The following is a 22,030-nucleotide window of genomic DNA, read 5'->3' on the forward strand; positions in this document are numbered from 1 at the left end:
TTTCTGTAATAAAAGGAAAAATACTATCTAAAAATTCCAGTGGATTATATTTAGGAACTTCACAAACTGAAATGTATAATGAACTAAAATAGCTCAAAATGTTTTGGAAAAGACGAGTGACATCTGGGGAACTTATTCTACCAGATACTAAAGTTGCTTATAAATATATAATAATTAAAAATGATATAGCTATAAGAATAGAAAGTATAATATTGAGCATAAGAATGAGAAATAATGGAATAGAATACCCAGAAAACTATGAAAGACATAAGCATGCAACAGATCACAACAGAAGCTTCACAAATCAATCGAAAAGAAATAAAATGTTTAATAAACAGTGTTGGGAAAATTGGCTATATTTCTGAGAAAAATTTAGATTTCATCTCACACCACAGCCCAAATTAAACAGTTAAGTGTGAAAAATAAAGTATTGAAAAAAAGATGTGGTGGCCAGCCCCGTGGCCGAGTGGTTAAGTTCACGCGCTCCACTTCAGCAGCCCAGGGTTTCACCGGTTCAGATCCTGGGTGCGGACCTAGCACCGCTCATCAGGCCACACTGAGGCAGCGTCCTACATGCCACAGTTAGAAGGACCCACAACTAAAATATACAACTACGTACTGGGGGCCTTTGGGGAGAAGAAAAAAAAGACTGGCAACAGATGTTAGCTCAGGCGCCAATATTTTAAAAAAAAAAAGAAAAAGATGTGTACACAGTAGATTATTAACCTAATTCTGGAATGGGAAAAAACTTTAAGCACAAAAGTAAAAAAATCACAATGCAAAAGATCAAATAGACAACATAACAACTGTTTAAAAATACATAAAAAATAATAATCAAGTTATTTGAGAAAAGTATTTGCCACAGAAATTATAAAAAGTTATTTAATGTTCTTAATATAAAGATATAAAAGGCTCAAAAATATCAAGAGGAAAAGCATAACATCATCAGAAAAAATGGGCCAAAATAATAAAAAGAAATTCAGAGAATAAGAAATATAAATGAGTAATCAACATAAGAAAGTTTTTCATTTTCACTGGTAAGCAAAGAAATATACATCAAAACAAGTTATTTTACCCTACCAACAGGCAAAGATGAACTGAAGCCTGCTGCACGCTGGAAGGGGGTACAGTACTGTCAAACAATGGTGACTGGGCTGGAAAATGATACAATCTTTTTGAAAAGCTTATAACGTGCCAAGAGTTTTTAAAATGTATTCTTATTCTTTTAACTCAGTAATTAAAATTTCAGACTTCTATCCTGGGAAAATAACCAGAAAAAAATATTTAGGTAAAAGTTTACCTGATAGAAAAAATTTAAATATCCAAAAGAAGAGTTACATAAATTTTGGCAAAATTATATAATGGAATATTTGATCTATTAAATTATAGTTTCAGGGGCCAGCCCGGTGGCACAGCGGTTAAGTTCGCATGTTCTGCTTCGGCGGCCCAGGGTTCGCAGGTTACGATCTCAGGTGCAGACATGGCACCACTTGGCAAGCCATGCTGTGGCAGGTGTCCCACAAATAAAGTACAGGAAGATGGGCACGGGTGTTAGCTCAGGGCCGGTCTTCCTCAGCAAAAAGAAGAGGATTGGCAGCAGTTAGCTCAGGGCTAATCTTCCTCAAAAAAAAAAAATATATATATATATAGTTTCAAAGAATTTTAATAACATGAGAAAATGCTTAGCATATGTTACAAGAAAAACGTTTAAGAAATAATAAAATAACATTAAGAGGTAATATAATATATACATAGCACTTAGTGCCAGGCACTATTCCATGTTAATTCACTTTATCTTCACAACAACCAGTGAGACAGGTTCTATTGTTACTCTCTTTTTAAATACAGGCCAACTCAGGCACAAATCAGAGATTCAATTTTTTCCCCAAAAACCATAACTACTAAGTGACAAAGCCAGAACTTGAACCCAAAAGTCTAGCTCCAGAGTACCTACTCTTAACCAGTACACCATAGTGCCTCTCAGCATATATGACAGAATGGGACAGATGGGAGGGAAGAAAAGGAGAGGACCTACAGGAAAAGAATGACCAAAACATTAAGAGAGGTTACTGTACATGGGTTGTAGGATTAGAGATGCTTCTTGGTTTCTGTATTTTCCAAATTTTCTACACCAAGCATGTATTACTTTTATAAACAACAACAACAAAAAATCAATGAAAATGATTTTAAAATGAAAAAAGAACTAATATAAAGGCATGCTTCAAAATACACATGAATTGACCAATAGATGGAGGAAGTTCTAAGAACCACCTTTTCTCAAGAAAAGAAATAAAAACAGATTTGAAAGAACAAGAGAACAAGAAAGACAAAAAGATGTGAGAAGTAAAGTATGCTAAATTCAGGAACTGAGTTAGATGGAGTCCGAGATGCAAGAATGAAATGAATAAACTAATGCAAAAACAAAAAAACCAAGTAAAGATGTTGGAAAAGAGGAGGTACAGTAATCTCCAGTCATGACAAAGCAAGAACAGCAGACAATTTCAAAGCTTTCCAAAGTAAGAACTACCCTTTTCTCCAAAACATTATATGATAGCGTTTACAGAAATACCAATACTGCTGCCATATGAGTTTCTTTCCTTTTTTTTATTTTCTAGGAAAACCATGCAACAGCAACTCTTTCAGCAGTTACTTTCCCAGATTATTGGAAATCAAAATCTAAACCCTATAGCTTTCTGCTACTACATGAGAAAGTTCAGACACCACCAAAGCTTTCCAATGTGTAGAAGAGTCTTTAAACCTCGAGTTAACAGACAAGCTGTTACGATCATGTGTGAAATGATATAAAAAGGATTAGTGTTTAATCATAATAACATGGTTTTAGCATATAATATTTCATAACTGACAAAATCTAAAATTGAAAAGATCAGTACAATCAGGTGGAAAGGCTAAGTTGTTATTCAAAAGGGAAAATATTAAATCCCATGTCAAACATGAGAATCTACTGAAAATAAAGTCCACTTCCTTTCTTTCTAATTTTGAATCTAAATGTAACAGAAGTCATGCAGATAAAATATAAGATGTCCCTCTTCCTTAGATAAATCTAAAAATCAAGAATTGCAACATTTTGAAAAAACAGCAAAAAAAGCTGCTTAATTTTTCACAAATTTTCAGTTTATACAAAGCAAAGTCTACGAATTTTAATTTTCTTTCCAAGTACGTTGACATTCAATCATAGTTATACTTTATTTTCTGATTTTAAAAGTGATGCATGTTTATTGTAGAAAATTCGACAAATATGGAAAATATAAAGAAAATAATCACATGCAATCCCAGCCCCAGAGATAATCACTATTCACTTCATAGTATCTTCCAGTCTTTTTTTATAAACATTTATGATTTGTCACTGTTACCTTTACACAACTGGGACCATACTCTAGGTACATTTACAACCTACTTTAGTCACTTTAATAACATTTCATGGTACTTTCTCAGGTCATTAAATATTCTTTTAACACAAAGTTCTCAATGACCACATGGTATTCCTTCATATGGATGTATCACAGTGTAATTAACCAATCCCTTGATCAGCTAACATACTTCTATCACCTACAAGCATCATGAAAACAGACAGAAATACTAGGAACTCATTTTATCATTAATAAAATTTGGTGGTATCACCTTTCAGGTTGCATGGAAGTATTTGTTTGAGAGAATAATTCAAAATCTTAAAGACGAATTTAAAAACAAAAAAACATACCAACTATACTATCAAAAAAGGCTCCACGCAGATGCCAATCATTCTTATCATTTAGGAAAGTGATCATGTGGGACAATAAAACATCATTGGCTTTCTGACGTCCAAAGAATACACACAGCCGTGTTATTCCATTTTCCATTAAGGTTTGTTTCACGATATTTTCAGGGTCACTTAGCAAAGTGACAACTTTCTGCTGGACCATTTCATGTAAGGCCTGGAGCTCTAAAAACAAAAAGGAAGATAGGATCATTTTTTTCCCCCATCTATACAGACCCAGATTTCTCTTACTCCTTGGAGAAATAAAATGATTACAGAAGCTACCATAGAAAGTCTATAATTACCAAGTTTTTCCACTATTCAAAGAACTGAAGGATAAATGGGAAAATGAAATAGAAACTAGAAAACATCCTAATAAACAGATGCCACAAGCACAGTTACTATCTCAATAAATGGCTCTATTCATGAGGCTGAAGGAGAAAACTATGGGGAAACACCAGAAAGGAGATCACACTGCCCCAATAAGATTAACCTAATCAAGGACTTGGAAATACTAGATAGGTTCAAGATATATCAGAGGGTACAGGGCAATAGTTTTAGAGAGCATTTTTAAAGGTCAGTTTATTTTATTTTTAGAAAGCCAGAAAATAACTACAAGTCCTCTCAAGGCTTTACATGATCTGGCTACCACCTTCTTTTCTGACCTTATCTCCTATCCACCCTGCCCTTTTCATTTATTTATTTACTTAGTTGTCTGTCCTTTCCTTACTAAAATGAAGTGCAAAAGCAGAGATCTCTTCTGTCTTATTCACCACCATATCCTTACTGCTCAGAGCAGGTACACAAGAGCCTGATGCAGAGCTTATGCTTAACAATTAGCCATTGGCTAAATGAATGAGGGCAGAGGCCACTAGTGATGCAGCCACTGTCAAGAGAAAAGGTGATCTGATATGCAAAACTCTATGCTCATATTAAGAAAAACTTTAACTCCTAGAAAGTTTTAATGCCTAAATTCTTTATCTAAAAAGGTCCAATTATACGGTTATAGAATGTAGGACAGTATTATTTTTTACATAATTCCATGAAAAAAGCAAGGATTTCCTTTCTGATACAAGCTTCTATAAGTTCAAAATTATTCCACTGTCTTCAATTCCAGATAATATATGCTGTATAAAATGATGCCATTCTAACAAGTAATAGAGCCATTACTGTTGGCTATAGCATAAAAATCTGAAAACCAGATTTCTCTAGTTTTTCTGAACTAGAAACATCTTGGAACAGGTCTAAATATATTATTTTACTTCTAAATCTTTACCTCAATAAGCGTCAGCTGAAAGCCTGTTAATAGTTGTATGGATGTGAAGAAACTTAAGACAGGGACTCTGACCTCAAAGAGGTTACCATCATATCTGTTCCTTTACAGTAAAAGGTGTGGGTTTTCGTATGTAAATCATAGATAATACGAAATAAACACAGTTTTTGATTGAGGATACTCATAATACACAGTCAACCCTCCATACCTGCAGGTTCCGCATCCACGGATCAAAAGGCCTATGATGGTTATGTCTGTACTGAACACGCATGGATTTTTTTTTTGTGCTTTTACTCCTTAAGCAATACAATATAACTATTACAAAGAATTTACATTGTCTTAGGTATAAGTAATCTGGAGATGATTTAAAGTATATAGGAGGATGTGCATAAGTTATATGCAAATACTACACCATTTCATATAAGGGACTTGGGCATCTGCAGATTTTGGTGTCCACGGGGGTCCTGGAACCAATCCCCCTAAAATACTGAGGTATGACTATACTCACATGAGGAGAAAAGGTTTAGATTCTTTAGCTATGATGTTTCCAATTTTTTTTATCTTACAAGAATTATATAATTCAGATAGCTTTACTGTTGACACAACTCCATTCTGGCTTAAAAACAATTGAGTTTAGAATCTGTGGTGACAAACTGATCATTTTCTATGTAGGTAACAGTGTACGAGAATAGAGAGAACAATCAGACACCAGGGATCCTTCCCATCTATCTATCTGGTATTCTTTCATCTTACATGAAAATTACAAATGACAGTTTGTTTCAAGTTCACATTAGCAGTTTATCTAAATAATAGGCAATCAGGAAGAGAAAATTATACTACCTGTGTCATAATTTCCATTGGGATGTGTAACTTCATCTATTTCTTCACTATTTGGGTCATTTTCCATATTGAGATTTTTTAACTGTACTAATTCCAAGAATCTCAAAGCTGTTTCTGCCAACAGAGCTATGTTTTCTATAAAAAGGAGAAAATTTATGATAATTATAATCACAAGTTTTTGTAATGCTTATAACTTTTCCTCCCTAAGTCTTTATACAGATAAATAATAATCATAAAACTAAGGAGGCAAAGTAGGACTTTACAATTTGGCACTTAATCAGATTTTTCCATAACTAATCTGATAATCTACAACTATTCCCAAAGTTTTAATAATAAAACATAAGTTTCTTTAAAAATACAAAAATGTACAACATGATGACTATAATTAACACTGCTATATGATATATATGAAAGTTTAGAGAATAAATCCTGAGTTCTCAATCACAAGAAAGAAAATTTTGTTTTCTTTGCTTTTTCTTTTTCTTCTATCTATAGATGAGATGACAGATGCTAACTTATTGCTGTAATCATTTCACAATATATGTACATCAAACCATTGTGCTGTACACCTTATACAGCGATGTATGTCAATTAAATCTCAATAAAACTGGAAAAAAATACAAAAATAACCCAAAATACAACATTCAATCTATTGAGACAAAAAAAGCTTAATCCTTCTCCAGAGACCTACCCTTTAAACAGTATCTTAACAGGTGAGAGAAATGCATGAGACTAACAGAGAAACACATTTTCACATTAAAATAACAGATCAAGCTGGCTTTGGAATCACACAGGTCTTGGTTCAAATCTCAACCCTAATACTCACTGGTTAGCTGCTTAACCAATCTGAGTCTCAGTTTCTTCACACATCAATGAGTCACATCTACCTCAAAGAGCCATTACCAAACTAAATGACCATTATTAGACTGCTTTACAAGTGATACTCTGAAGTTCTCAGTGAACCAAAGTGTGAGGTTGTTTGCCACACTTCTGCAGTTGTCTATATTTTCTCCTCTCTCCCTCTCTGATCATCTATTCAGACTATCTGACACTCCTGGCCACTGAAAATATCTATTTCTAATTTCTGCTGTCACATTTGCTATCAATTCCATGTGCTCTTTGCTTACACTTTCTTCTTCCTTCCATTTTTATTTACTCCTGTGTCTCTATCTTTCTTTCTCTCCCATGTCTGTGCATCTTAACATATGACCATACCAGCCAAAGACTGCATTCTTTTCCTTCTTCACAGTGAATAACACTGAACATATAGTTTAACCACCTTATTTTATTGACTGTAAGACTCCCATTTTCTTTGTTTTTTAGTATCTCTGAAATTGAGACGCATCTCACAATAAATGATTGAGATTTTTGAGCCTATCAAATGCAGTGATTCCTTTCATTTTGGAGTCCCACCCTCCACCCCTGCCAGGTTCAACATTGTTCTGAATAGAACAAAAATTTACCTCTACGTAAGCAAGATATTAATACCCTGTAATGCCCACTCACCCTAAACATGGGCTATCCTCTGATAATAAGTCAAAATCCTAGATGAAATTTCCACTTTAATGAACATATCTTCATTAGGAAAATTTTCTTACTTTCCTAGCACCTCTAAAGTCTAAGTAGATCTATGCTTATTATCCCATTTAAGTTCATAAACCACAAGACACTCAAAAGTTTACACAAGATACAAATCTATACCAGCATCTCTGAGTTAAAAAAGAATACTATAAAAGAAATTTAAAAATTGAGGGGCCAAGTGGTTAAGCTGGAGTGCTCTGCTTCAGTGGCCCAGGATTTTGCCGGTTCGAATCCTGGGCGCTGACCTGGCACTGCTCATCAAGCAACTGCTGAGGTGGCATCCCACACAGCAGTGCCAGAAGGACCTACAACTAGAATGTACAACTATGTACTGGGGGGGGCTTTGGGAGAAGAAAAAAGGATTGGCAGTGGATGTTAGCTCAGAACCAACCTTTAAACAAACAAACAAAAAAGAAATTTAAAAATTGATTTTAAACATTTATAATTACTGACATGTGTGGTTAATTATACAAGTTCAAACAGACTTATGGTTCTATTAATAAAGGCAGCTCTATCACGCACTAAGCCACGATGAAGGGACACTTCAAGGTACTGGCACTGACCCTGCTAACGTTATCATGGACTCTCGCCCATAAAGACCTGGAAGACCAAAGAAAAGCAGAGGTGCTTCAAAATCAAGGTCCAGACAAGCAGCGCTGAGAACTGAGAAAGAAGCAGTCTCAACACATTTGGATCATGCTATCGAGCCTCTCCTATTCTCAACTGCCTCACTTGTAAAACGAAGGCAGTATAACACCCGCTGCTCAAGGTTGTTACAAGGGTTAGTTGTGAGAGATATACAGACCTTAAAATCTTAGAATCTACGTATCTTAGAATCTAGAATCTATTTTAGAATCTATAGATCTCTTGCAACTAACCCTTGCAACAACCTTGAGCAGCAGGTGCCCTGACACACAGCAGATCTTTCAATAAACAGTAGCTATTATTTTTATGTTATGACTATTAATAATTGAATTTCAGTAAGTTAACACGGCACCTACACATCAGAACCTTACCTATTTAACACAATTGAGAACAGACTAAGATATACTCAGCTAAAAGGAGGTCATGAAACTCTAAAGAAAGATACAGCTTGTTTTAAAAACCTATAAACTTTTCTTTTATTTAATTTTATCTGGTTCAATTATTTATATTTGTCAAGTAAGTTATAAACATGCCTTGTTACAAATGATAAACTTGGATATGTCTTAGAGAAATTCTGGATTTTCTAAGCCTGAAATTTACACCTATACTGTTATGGAAACCAGAAACCACAAATAAGTAAATAGGCAGATGAATGAATATAAATAAAAATAAATGTAGAGGGAAAATAACAACAGCTACCAATCACTTTGTGAATGCGCCCAGCGATAAGGCCAGAGTCCAAAGGGCATTTTTCACATGTTCCGTTACAATAATGACATGCAAATTGTAAAATCAAGGAACTAAGCAAGAATCTTTTAAAAGTGACAATATCATTACCAAGCATACATTTTGTACTATTTACACAGATTTCAAAACAGAATCCCTGATTTCCATCAGATTACATTTTAGAAATAAATTATGAAATTATGTGTTTCAATGACATTTTTCATGCAGAAATAAGCATTCAGAATTAGTTTGGGAAGCTAAAAACAAGAATCTGTATCACTTGATTTTATGAGTAAGAATCACAAGCAAAAGAGGTAGGGTGTGTTATACAACACACCCACCTCATCACAAAGAAGCCACACATCCTAAACACTATAGTGACTGAAAGGATCTTAAAATTCAGTAACTTAGTAGGCTAGGTTCTTTAAGCACCAAATTACCCAGCAAAATTAATCTTTTTCAACATCAACAGACTGTTGCATCCTAAAACTGTTATTCAAGCAAGCGTATTTTTTAGAGAAACTTTATAAAGACCTAAAGACACTACCGCAGAAGCACATACTTGTGAACATTAGTCTAACCCCAAACTGAAAGTAATACTCCAAGTCAAGTCATAAGATTCCGTATTACACTTTTCACTCGGTAATTCTGATCACTTCAAAATGAGAATAAACGCAAAACCTGAGCCCCAGGAACAAACTAGCTATAAATATTAATAAAATGTACACAAACAATTCAAAGACCAAAGTTCACTCTTGGAATTCCCAAAGAAATCAGAGAAACAAGAGGTATTACAGTGGCTAACTTCAAAAATATGAGTGGCTATTACTTGGACAATAAACTCTTACCAGCATAGGCTAGTCTAACAATAGTAGCATCATCTTGGGCTAAGTGGGCTATGCCTGGCAGAATATACTCCGGATAGATATTGATATCATTGCGAGGAACCTCTTTGACAAGAGCAAGAACTTTGGTCAACGTCCTCAAGGCTTCAGCCCGCACTCTAGGGACAGAGTCATTGCTGAAATGCAAAAGATACGGTGTAATACGATCCAAAAGAATTTCTACACTTAATCGGGGAGCCAAATGAAGAATGAGTTCCAAAGCAGCAAGTTTGGAATCACAGTATTTAAGGGTCTGCAGGCAGGACGTTATAACAGACACTAAGATAACCAGCCCGTTTTCCTTAGGCTCTCCTTCTGCTTTTTCCGGCAGATCGTGTCCACAGAGATTGTTAATAATGTTGCCCAAATCCTTTCGTATAACCAGAATACGCTCATCTGCAGAAAGAAATGTTTCCTTGGCAAACTGGGCCATGTAGGGCTGAAGGAAAGTGTAAAATATTTCAGGAAAGGCATTGCCACGCTGCTGCTTTAAGTAATCTTCTGCCTCTAAACGTTTATCTGGCTCACGGTGAATCATCTGAGTTACCTAGACCAAGAGGAGAGGGGAGTAAAAGACAGATTTGAGAAAAGCAAATTAAATCAGATGAAAGCAACAGGGCAACTTACATATGATTTAAAGGATTTCTGAGGTAATTCTGACTCTTCTCAATCTTCACCTTTCACACTAGTTGCAGAACCTGACTACTGAGTAATATGTGACTCTACTATTGTCCTAGAAAGCGAAAGGAGATTACGTATTAATGTACCACAGATGATCAAACACATAAGGCAGAGGTCCACCCTGTTCACCATTCTCCTCTTATCGAGACAGGGGACTGACATACTCCTGCCCACAACTCACGGATTCTTAAACTTTCTGAGCAGGAGATGCCAGCAAGAATCTGAGGAAAGCAATGGGATTTTCTTCAGAGAAAAAAGTATACACACACTTTTTGCATACAAAATTATACACAATTCTGAAAAGAATCACAGAAGCCCTGAAATCTGTTTACATATCAAAGCTCTGGTTTAGAGCCTTATTTTCACAAATCCAAGGAAATACATGGTTTAAGAGTAGTTCTAGGGCCAAGTCAAAAAGGAAACCAGTCGTTTAAACTTTTCAAGTAGTGTTAGAGACATTGAATCCTGCAAACACTGAAAATGATACACCTAACTTGAATTTATCTTTTGTCTTCCAGCATCATAGGGAAACACTTTTTTTAATATACAGAGTATAGTTTAATCTCTCCTAGACCCCATATAGTCTATTAGTCATCATACATTTATACTTAAAATATCATAAAAATATACCTAGTTATCTGAGCTTTCTGTTTATATTCCCAATAGGAGCCTAGCCTTGAACTTGGGGAAATCAAAGGTACAATAAACAAGGAACTGTGACTTAAGAGAACTACTTTTACATTTGGATTAAGCCTTAAGATTAGGCAAAGTCACTCCTTTCCCAGTTAAGAAAACGGAGGCCCAAACTGATGAAGTTACTCAGCCAATGTAACACGACAAACGAGTGCCACATCCTAAGGCAGAACAGCCAGGGTTGCCAACTCCTAAACCAGTGTACTGTTCATCGAACATGAGCTAAACTGGCTTCTTCTGAAGCAGCTTATTTTTTAACATTCGCCATTTGTAAGAGAAATGAAAATGTATTACATGTTTCTCCACCTTACTAAAGAATATTTTAAATATAGGATAACCTTTCCATGCCTCAGAGTCATCAGCATAAGCATCAGTTACTGTACTGACTGACTGAAAAAAGATCCCCTCAAACAGTAATGTGGATATATGGCTTATGTGACCTCCCACAGAATTCCTCCTATCTGTTCCGCTACACTAATTTGTGATTCTCTCTCTCCCCTTCCAGAACTGCCATCTGGGTCAAGGGAGGCTACAAAGCTAACTGCTTCTATATGAAATGACCCTATACTTCTGTATTATATTCAAGGTGATGTTTCCTGTCTCCTTCATTTTAGATATATGTCTTCACTTCTTACTAGCAAGCTCTGTCCTGCACAACCTCTCTAGCCCCCAAGCACTGTATTACCTCCTTCCAAAACTGTCCAAAGCAGAGCTAAAGATTATAATGGGAAGACGTGTGTGTGTGTGTGTGTGTGTGTGTGTGTGTGTGTGTGTGTGTGTATACAGAATTAAGTCAAATGAGCCCTGTGTCTGAGAAGGGGAAAAAAATTGTACATTTCTCCCTAACAAAGTCAAAACAATAGGCTATTTGTATTAGTCTATGGGGCTTTATTGCTTTGTTCCAAATTCACGGCATTACGGAGAGCTGACTAATGCAAAAGTGAGAACATAATTCTATTAAAAACCTTATGGCCAACATTTGTAGCATAGTTACCAGTTCTCTGATACTGCGATCTTCAATTTTATTTAGCACTTGTTCGGGGAAAAATTGTCCATTTCTATAAGCCAAAAGTTGAGAGAGATCAAATAGTGGTACACCTTCTGTAAAAAGCTCCGCTATCACACAACCTGGAAAACAGCAGACATAATTCCATTAAAAACGAAATGCAAGATATCACTAATATAGATCAAGAATTCATAAAACTCAAAATGCAAAACCCAAAATAAATTGAATCAAAATTTTTGATACAACATACATCTACAACTAAGCAAGCTAGAGAAAATGTCTATTGTCTAATCATCAGTTTCTAAAAATGTAAAGTTAAAAAAGGTCCAGTTAATTTTTCCCTCTTAAAAAAATAAATAAAATTACTTCCTAGTTCTATAATTTAAAATGAGTATGTGTGTATGTAATATATACACATACATATAGAGACAGCTAGATTAGAAGCCACAGGAAAACATAGTGTTTTTTTAAAGTATGGATTTATAGACATTAAGTTCTTAAGGAACTACTGACAGTCATATCTGACAACTCACTTATTGATCATTAAACAAAAACTTACTAAATGCCTACTATACACTAGGCTCTAACAGTGCATAAAACAGATAAAATCCCTGCCCTCATGAAGCTTTCATTCTAGGAAGAGAAACATAAAATAAACCAGTGAACAAATACAATTATAAAATGAGAAGTGCTAAGAAGTGTGGGATGAGAGAGCAAAGGAGAGCTAACCCAATCATTTTGCACTTACATAATCTTCAAATCCTTTTTATTCCTTTAAAGGAATAAAAAAAGTGTCTACATTTCCAAAAGGACAAAGCAGTTTCACTGAATCACTATATAACAAGACTTAAAAAGACCCTTAAATAACCTTAGTTCACAGACTTTGTGTTTGCTGGTCCCTCTGCCCAGAATACTATTCCCCCAAGTATCCATGTGCCTTACACCTCCACCTCCTTCAGATCTTTAATCAAATGTCATCTTAGCAGTAAGGCCTTTCCTAACAGTCCAGTTTAAAATTCCAAGCCTCACCACGACTACCCCATACTCATCTGGCAGATTCCCTTTCCTCTATTCCTGCTGTTTTTCCCCACAGCACCAACTGCCAAATTATATTATTTTATGTATTTATTTCTTTATTGTCTATATGCCTAATAGAAGGCAAACTCCATGGATAAGGACTTTTTGCCTCTTTTGTTCACTGAAAAATCTCCTGCAACTAAAACAGCTGCTGACACATGATAAACACTCAATAAATCTCTTAAATTAATGTCTACCTATATAGTGTCAAGTTTTAGAAAAAAAGACTTAAAATAGCTATTAAAAACACCATAAGCAAGAAGGAAATAGAAATGAACAACACTACAAACCAACTGGATCTAACAGACATCGAAGGAACATTCCACTCAACAACAGCAGAACACAAAATTCTTCTCAAGTACACAAGAAACATCCTCCAGAGCAGACCACACACTACGCCATAAAACAAGTCTCAGTAAGTGTAAAAGGAATGAAATCATATAAATTATGTCCTTCAAAACACAATGGAATGAAATAAGAAATCAATAATGGAAGAAAATCTGAAAAACTCACAAATATGTAGAAATTAGACAACACATCTAAATGACCAACGGATCAAAGGGAAATTAGAAAATACTTTGAGATGAATGAAAATGAAAACACAACATATAAAAATGTATGGCATGCAAGTAAAGCAGTATTTAGAGGAAATGTATAACTATAAACACCTATACTAAAAGGGAAGAGTTTGTAACAATAACCTAACCTTAACGTTAAGAAACAAGAAAAACTAAAACCAAAGCAAACAGAAGGAAGGGAATAATAAAAATTGGAATGGAAATTTATGAAATAGGGAATAAAACACAATAGAGATCGTCAATGAATTCAGAAGTTGGTGCTTTGAAAAGATCAACAAAACTACAAATTTTTACTAAGATGAAAGATGACTCAAACCACTAAAATCAGGGATGAAAAGGGGGGCATTACTAAGAACCATACAGAAATGAGAAGAATTATAAGGGAATACTTTGAATAACTGTATGCCAACAAATTAGAGAACCTAAATGAAAGGGACAGATTCCTAGAAAGATATAGATTACCAAAGCTGACTTCAAAAGAAATAGAAAATCTAGGGGCCAGGCCTGGTGGGGTAGCAGTTAAGTTCGCACATTTCGCTTCGGCGGCCCGGAGTTCCCTGGTGTGGATGCCTGGGGCGGACATGGCACTGCTTGACAAGCCATGCTGTGGTAGGCATCCCACATATAAAGTAAAGGAAGATGGGCACGAATGTTAGCTCAGGGCCAGTCTTCCTCAGCAAAAAGAGGATTGGCAGCAGATGTCAGCTCAGGGCTAATCTTCCTCAAAATAATTAATTAATTAATTTAAAAAATTTTTAAAAAAAGAAACAGAAAATCTGAACGGACCTTATAAACAAAGAGATTGATGGAGCCAGCGCCATGGCTGAGTGGTTAACTTCATGTGCTGCACTTCAGCGGCCAAAGGTTTCATCATTCAGACCCTGGGTGTGGACATGGTACCACTCAGCAGGCCATGTTGAGGCAGCATCCCACATGCCACAACTAGAAGGACCCACAACTAAAATATACAAGTATGTACTGGGGGGATTTGGAGAGAAAAAGCAATTTAAACAAAAAGAAGACTGGCAACAGTTGTTAGCTCAGGTGCCAATGTTTATTTAAAAAAAAGAGATTGAACTGGTGATGAAAACCTTCTAAGAAAAGCCTGAACCGCGATGGCCTAACAGGGGAACCTCTCAAACGTTAAGACTTAACACCCACCCTGCACAAACTCTCCAAAGAAACAGAAGAGGAGGGAACACTTCCCAACTCATTCTATGAGGCCAATATTACCGTGATGCCAAACCAGACAGGGACATCACAAGAAAGGAAAATGAGAGACCAATTTTTCTGATGAATATAGACAAACCCCCCCAAAAAATTAGCAAACTGACTGCAGGAATTAATGAGTCTATACCAATAATAAATAAATAAATGTGGGAAAACAGAGAATAGCTGAGGATAGTCGACTGCTGAGGGCCTGCTAGTAAATGTGGAGGAAGCACTGGCGTTGGAAAATCTTCATTTTGCAACCGTCATAGTAAAACTGGATCAGGTAAGAATCATCAATGGACACCAAATCAAGGAGGAAATTATGATGACTGGCAGGGTATTTGCATGGTTTTTCAGTTTCTTCCCACAGGCTGCTTATTAGTTGCAAGGGATTTTTTTTAAAAAAGTAACTATACAGGGAAGAAACTGGCCAAGACCTTGACCAGGTGATCAAAATTAACATCACCAACAAACACTATTTGCCTTCAAATGTGATACCGTGAAGACACATCACCAGCTAGCAGTATTCCTACTGAGAACAAATAACCTGAATCTAACCACAAGGAAACAGCAGGCAAATCCAAAATGAGGAACATTCTATTAAAAAACAAAGGGATGGGGTGTCACGTGCACACTTACACAGTGCAGATAAAAGACGATAAAAACTGAATAAGGTCTATAGTCTAGTTACCAGTAATGCCCCAGTGTCAATACCTGATTTTGATATAGTACTACAGTCATATAAGATGTCACCATTGAGGGAAGCTGGGTGAAGCGTTCTTCACTATTTTTGCAACTTCTTGTGAGTCTATCATTTCAAAATAAAAAGTATAATTTTAAAAATTTAAAGGAAAAGCATTCTTCAAAAATATCAACGTCATAACGACAAAGAAAGGTTACAGAAATGTTCCAGATTAAAGGAGGCTAAAGAGCCATGACAACTAAATGCAATACCTGACCCTAGACTGAGTCCTATCCTGGAGCAGGAAAAATGCTATAAGTGATATTCCTGGGTCAAGTGAAAAAATAAAACAAAAAGTGTAAATTAAAGCACTGTATCAATGTTAAATTTGCTGCAGTTGGTAATTGCAACATACAGTTACATAAGTGTTACATAAGAAACCATCCCTAATCTTAGGAAACACATACTGAAGTATTTAGGGGTAAATGGCCATGATGTATGTAACTTATTCAGGAAAAAATCATGGCGGGTGGAGGACTGTGGGGGGAGTGAGGGGTGGGGAGAGCAGAGAAAAGGTACAAATGATAAAGCAATTGGAGTAAAATGTTAACAACATGCGAATCTGGGTAAAAGGTATATGGGTGCTCTATGTACTATAGTTATTTTTGCAAGTTTTTAAAGTTTATAAATTTGAAATTATTTCCAAATAAAAAGTCAGAAAGAAATATAGCTACACATGACTATTTAAACTAAATGGAGGTTGTTGCGGACTGAATTGCGTCATCCCCAACCCCATCCCAAATTCATATGCTGAAGCCCTAACACCCAGTAGCTTAGAATGTGACTCTATTTGGAGATAACACCTCTAAACAGGCAATTAAGGTTAAATGAGGTCATAAAGCTGGGGCCTCAATCCATTATGACTGGTGCCCTCATAAGAAGGGACACCAGGGAAAAGTCCATGTGGGGAGACAGCAAGAAGGCAGCCACCTGCAACCCAAGGAGAATGGCCTCAGGAGAAATCAACCGTGCGGGCACCCTGACCTGGGACTGCCTGCCTGTCTCCAGAATTTTTGTTAAAGCTATCCAGTCTCACACATTTTGTCACGGCATCCTAGGAGACTAATACAGAAGTGAATGTAGGATTTTTTTCTTGCAACTTTTAGAATGTTATTCTGGAGGAGGTGTTAGTGGGTGCTATTTCCCTACAGAACACCTTGTTCAAGTTACCTCTATCCTGACTGAGTCCTTCTGATCATTCAGATCTCAGCTCAAATGTTACCTTCTCAGAGAGGCCTTCTCTGACCATTTTTATCTAAAGCAGTCCCCTACTAGCCTTTGTCAGAGCACCGAGAAGTCACAGCACTTATCACTAACCAAAATTAACTTTCTTACTTTTTTACTTGTTTATTCTATCTGTCCTCCACTAGAACGAAAGCTCCATGAGGACAAAAATTTTGTCAGTCTTGTTCACAATTGTATTCCCAACATCTACACAATACAGTGTCTCACACATAAAAGATCCTCAAATATTTTTCAAGTGAACGAATGAAAGATCTCCAGCAAACAGGGCCCTGCCCATATCTGTGACCAGAGAGAGAGACTATATACACTTCTGCCAAACTAGCAGCCAGCAATCATGGATATGCATGAAGATGGGGAAAAGAGCCTAAATCAAATCTTGGGAGCCCTGGGAGGTGGACAGATCCCACCCACGTCTTTCAAAGGAATGAAAGGGCCTATCTTCAGACGAAACAGGGTAGGGCTCTTTAGTCCGGAAAAACAAATGTTGGATAAGAATTTGGTTAAGTTTTTACCATACTATAATGAGAACAGAAAGGATAAATATAAACTCTTCATCAATCCCTGAAGTTTTAAAACCCTAACAAACTTCAGTATAAAATAAGTCCTGGGGATGCAATGTACAGCATGGTGACTATACTTAATAATACTGTATTGCATATTTGAAAGCTCCTAAGAGAGCAGATTTTTAAAGTTCTCATCGCAAGAAAAAAAATTTTTGCAACTATGTATGGTGACAGATGTTAACTAGACTTATTGTGGTGATCATTTCAAAATACATAGAAATATAAAACCATTATGTTGTACACCTGAAACTAATATAATGCTATATGTCAATAATACCTCAATTTTAAAAAAAACCTATAAATGATGCCCTGAAGCTAAAAAGTGGTCACATTTCTAAGTTAAAGGAGTTCTATTGACAGAACAGTAAGTTTAAAATGTAAAAATGCTTCAAGAGAAATTTACATAAATTCACTGATCAAGAAAGTTGGGACTTTGATGGATTACATTTCCAACCTTGTTATATTTACAGCCTGGAGGCTGACTCTATTTTAACGGAAACCCCCTTCAGTATTACCTTGGGACACAGATTAGTGAGCCCAAGAGAGGTGCAATCCTATGTAACAATTATTTTTTGTTCCCTTAGATGAAATAAACATTTTCATTAATTATGTTACTTTTCTTAAGTAATCTAAAATACAGTGCAATTTATATTTTCTTTGTAGTAAACCCATAAACTCAACCTTTGCAAAATTTACAAAAAGTCGCAATGATGCCAGAGTTTATACGGTACTCCTTAGGATACCATCCTCAGCCCACTTCTCCGGGAAGTTCATATATAATCTGGAATCCGTGGCCCAGCTTCATGTGCTCAGTGTATGTGAAAGAATGTATATGAATGCATGGTACTTATTTCCAGGGAAGGAGGACACTGATTTCATCAAAATCCTTAATGGGATCCAAAAAATCTTAAGAATCACTTCTCTATGAACTCTCCCTAGCTCCACACTCATTCCCTTATACCTACCCTGATAACTACCAATCTCCACCTCCATCCTAAATCTCTATGCACCAAACCTTTATAACCAACTGCCTGTTGTACATCTTCTCCTGGATATCCCCCAAACTCCTTCGAGTCAGCATATCTAATACAGACCTCATCATCTTCCCACCCCCTACCTGTTCTTCCTCCTGAGTCTCCTATCTCAGGGACCAGCATCACCATCCAGCCAGTTTCCCAAGAAGAGGTAAAAATTGGTGACTTCATACACCAATCAGTCACCAAGTCCTAACAATTCTACCTACTCCCTCTTAAGCATTACTTCTCTCCACTCCCTCTCCAACTGTGTCACAACTTTAAGCCAGTCAGCATCATGTCTTACCTGGATTGTGGCAGTTTACTGTTTTTCCCGTCTCCAGTGTAGCTCCCTGCAATCCACCCTCCATGCCACAAGTCAGTGTTCTGTCTAAAACACCTATCTGATTAATGTCCCTGTAGACCATCATGGCCATGCCAGACCCTTTTCGATCTGGGCCTGGCTTAGCTCGCACCTATGTTCCAGATACACTAAACTACTTAAACTGCCCTAATCAATCATGCACCATGCTCTGGTCTTCAAGTCTTTGTATCAACAACACCCTCTGCCTGAAACCAACTCCCCTCACCATAGCTAGCTCCCAATCATCTTTCAGGTCTCAGTTTAAATATCATCTTTCCAATAAAGAGGTGTTTCCTGATCCAGCCTCTCCACCCATCACCACCTTAGAGACTAATTTAAGTACCTACATGTTCCTATAACAGCACCCTATGCTCATCACCATCTTAGCAAAGCATACCGCATCAAAATGTCCTTTTTCAATATCATAATCTCCACATTGAAGTGTAAGCATCTTGAAAAGAGGGACATAAGTACCCATCTACGTCTCTAGTGCCTAAGAGAGTGCCTGACACACACGGAAGAATTCAAATATTTCTTAAATGTTTGAATAAATGAACTGCTCTTTGCATTTTCTAGGCACTTAAAAATGTCCAATGAAAGCAAGCTTCATCTACCTGAAATAGGGTATGAGGACATATCAAGAAATTAACTTTTCAACATATGAAGATCTAAAAAAAGCTACGTTTACGTTCAAGAGTTAAAATACATGCGCCTCCCCCTTAGCAAATTTGACCAACTCAAATACCTGCTGAAAAGATGTCCATTGCTCGCTTCAACTCTCCTCTTGTTCTCTGATTGCTATTTAAGTCTACAAGTGGAGTTGAAGGATCTCTCATATATTCTAACTCAGTGGCAAACAATCCACCATCAACAAAACGTTCAGGAGCAATATAGCAAGTTCTCCTCCGTGAAGTGTCAAAGAAATAGTTGAAATCTGCTGGGTTGTCCTCTGGAAGATAAGTGGGTTTAAAACTGGCAAAATCAGTTAGAAGGACCCAATTCCAACTGGTGACCATTACATTCTCAGTCTTGATGTCCCCATGACGGACTCCAGATTTGTGTGCTTGGTCCACAGCTGTCAGGATCTGGAAAGCAATCCAACGCTTCTCAATGTTATTTAAGAATGGACGGGTACTGATGCGATCATAGAGGTTGTCTCGTACATATTGCCTAAAGAGCATGGCTGCTTTTTCAGATGCTTTTTCTGCGGCTTTCTGGAAAGGCAGGCAGTTTTGCGCAGAATGAAGCCTGATTTTCAGTTCCTCCAGTTCTTGTTTGTAGCTGGTTAAAGGCAATGTGGGATCCTGAATTGCAAAGACCTTGACAACCACCAGGCCTTCTCGGTGCTTTGCTCGAGCAACTTTAAAAAACCGAGTACTCCCCAGGCTCTTATCATATTCAAAGTCATGGATGTCTGAGAAATAACTCTCCACAGAAAGGATCTGGGAAGGAGCAATGCCAGCGAGCTGATTTCCCATAATGGCAGCAAGCACCTCTGGGTCAGTAAGTTAAGATACAACACCTATTAAAAAATAAAAAAGGAAAGAAAGAACAAAAGGAAAAAGAAAAAACGCAATGAAACACAACTATTTGGTCTCTTCCTAAAAGAGAGATGCACCATATTTCTCTTCTACTGAGAGCACTGTACCTAGCCTTCTAGGCAGCCTCTAAATTTCAGACACATTTATCTAAAAAGATTTTATTACGTTGTCCTTTCCACGAGGTGAGCTATATTTAAGTAGGCCCCTTCAACATTAAGTTGAAAAATGTTAGATTGTGTATTTTCTGATATTTAAATTTAAAAATTAACGAGCCTTTACTGTGTTCAGCATAGTGCTTAGGGCTATGAGGGTCAGGACACTGCTATCCGACCCAAGAAGAACCTGCAGTATTGCATTTACGACACAAACACATTAAACACTTAAAACTGAGAATCGCCTACTACAAATCGGTAATTGAACTCCTCAAAGGTCAGACTAAGATCCGTAATATCAGTAGCTCCCGGGCCCTTCCAGCCTAATTCCAGCGTGCCCTCCCACCCGGCTAACAGAAGGCATAAAGCTGTCTCATTTGCAACAACGACAGGGAAGAAACCGGCAGAAACGTTAAAGAAAACTAAACCCAAATATCGCGCTTGCAAACACAGCCCAGAATTCTCCTAGCCCAGATTTTGCAGGAAATAAAAGGCACACACACGGCCACGCGCACGTATAAACATTTACCCTAGGACTCAGGAAAGTGTCACAAGCCGGTCACTAGCTCATACTAAGGTCATGGCGGGTCACTTCAGGGGCTGGCCGGGGAAGGGGGTCAGCGGCCAGGTGAGTCTTCTCTTTGAGGGGTCTTCCTTCAAAGGCAGAATGTGGGATGTTGGGGGAGGGACGCAGGGAAGTCCCAACCTCCAGAACCCGCGGTGGTCCTCGGGGGGGAGGGGGAAAGCGCTCGGGGCCGGAGCAGGCAGACGCCGCCAGGCTGAAGAGTCCAGATGCCCAGGGAGCTGCCCCCGCCAGCCCCCTACTCCGCCAGCGGAGCCACGCGTTCCCGGGCCTCGCTGCCTCTCGCGCGAAGCTCCGGGCCCTCGAAGCCCTCTAGAGTCCTCGAGGGCCTCGCCCCCAGAGGGGTAGGTGGAATTCCAGAGTGAAGGGGAGCCCGCCAGTTCCAGCGAAACGCCGCTCCTTCAGCTGCTGCAGAAACCGCAAACGCCGAACTCCCGGGAAAGCTGCCGGCTCTGACCTCACTTCCCGTCGCGGAGCGGAAGTGACGAACGAGAGAGGCTTGAGGAAGTGCACCCGTAGGGAGCTGGTTGCTAGGAAACGAGGGAGGGGCGTGGCCTCGCTCCGGCTGACAGGAGGAAGGAAATAAGATGCTCTGATAACAATTTATTCCCCATCCTGTCCTTCTACCTATCGTTACCTAAACTCTGAGGCTTCTGACATCTCCCAGAACCTCTTCAGACACCCCTTCAACCCAAGTACACCAGAACGGAGTTCTTTAAGAGAATTCAGACTTATATAGGAAAGTTAATATATCCCAAGTTGAATTTTTGAGAGCTTTATTGAGCTATAATTTACATAATATAAAGTTCACCTGTTTAAAGTACACAAATCAATGGTTTTTTATACATTTACGGAGTTGTTCAATCATCCGTATGAT

The 22,030-nt window shown here is 37.6% G+C and overlaps 1 protein-coding gene across 3 annotated transcripts in view; it reads right to left on the reverse strand.

Annotated features, from left to right (window-relative positions):
- Positions 1–21,604, reverse strand: part of PIK3R4 (phosphoinositide-3-kinase regulatory subunit 4) — a 65,753-nt gene extending 44,149 nt beyond the window's left edge. For all 3 annotated transcript variants that reach the window (XM_046675724.1, XM_046675705.1, XM_046675714.1), the window contains exons 1-6: positions 21,100–21,604; positions 19,623–20,399; positions 12,072–12,205; positions 9,668–10,250; positions 5,868–6,002; positions 3,719–3,940 (exon numbers count right to left, since the gene is read on the reverse strand). In XM_046675724.1, coding sequence (XP_046531680.1) covers positions 3,719–3,940; positions 5,868–6,002; positions 9,668–10,250; positions 12,072–12,205; positions 19,623–20,355 — 1,807 coding nt within the window. In that variant the 5' untranslated portion in view covers positions 20,356–20,399; positions 21,100–21,604. The remainder of the gene's footprint in view (positions 1–3,718; positions 3,941–5,867; positions 6,003–9,667; positions 10,251–12,071; positions 12,206–19,622; positions 20,400–21,099) is intronic.
- Between the last annotated feature and the right edge of the window lie 426 nt (positions 21,605–22,030).

The sequence above is a fragment of the Equus quagga genome, chromosome 1 (genome assembly GCF_021613505.1).
Source record: "Equus quagga isolate Etosha38 chromosome 1, UCLA_HA_Equagga_1.0, whole genome shotgun sequence".
Taxonomy (NCBI): Eukaryota; Metazoa; Chordata; class Mammalia; order Perissodactyla; family Equidae; genus Equus; species Equus quagga.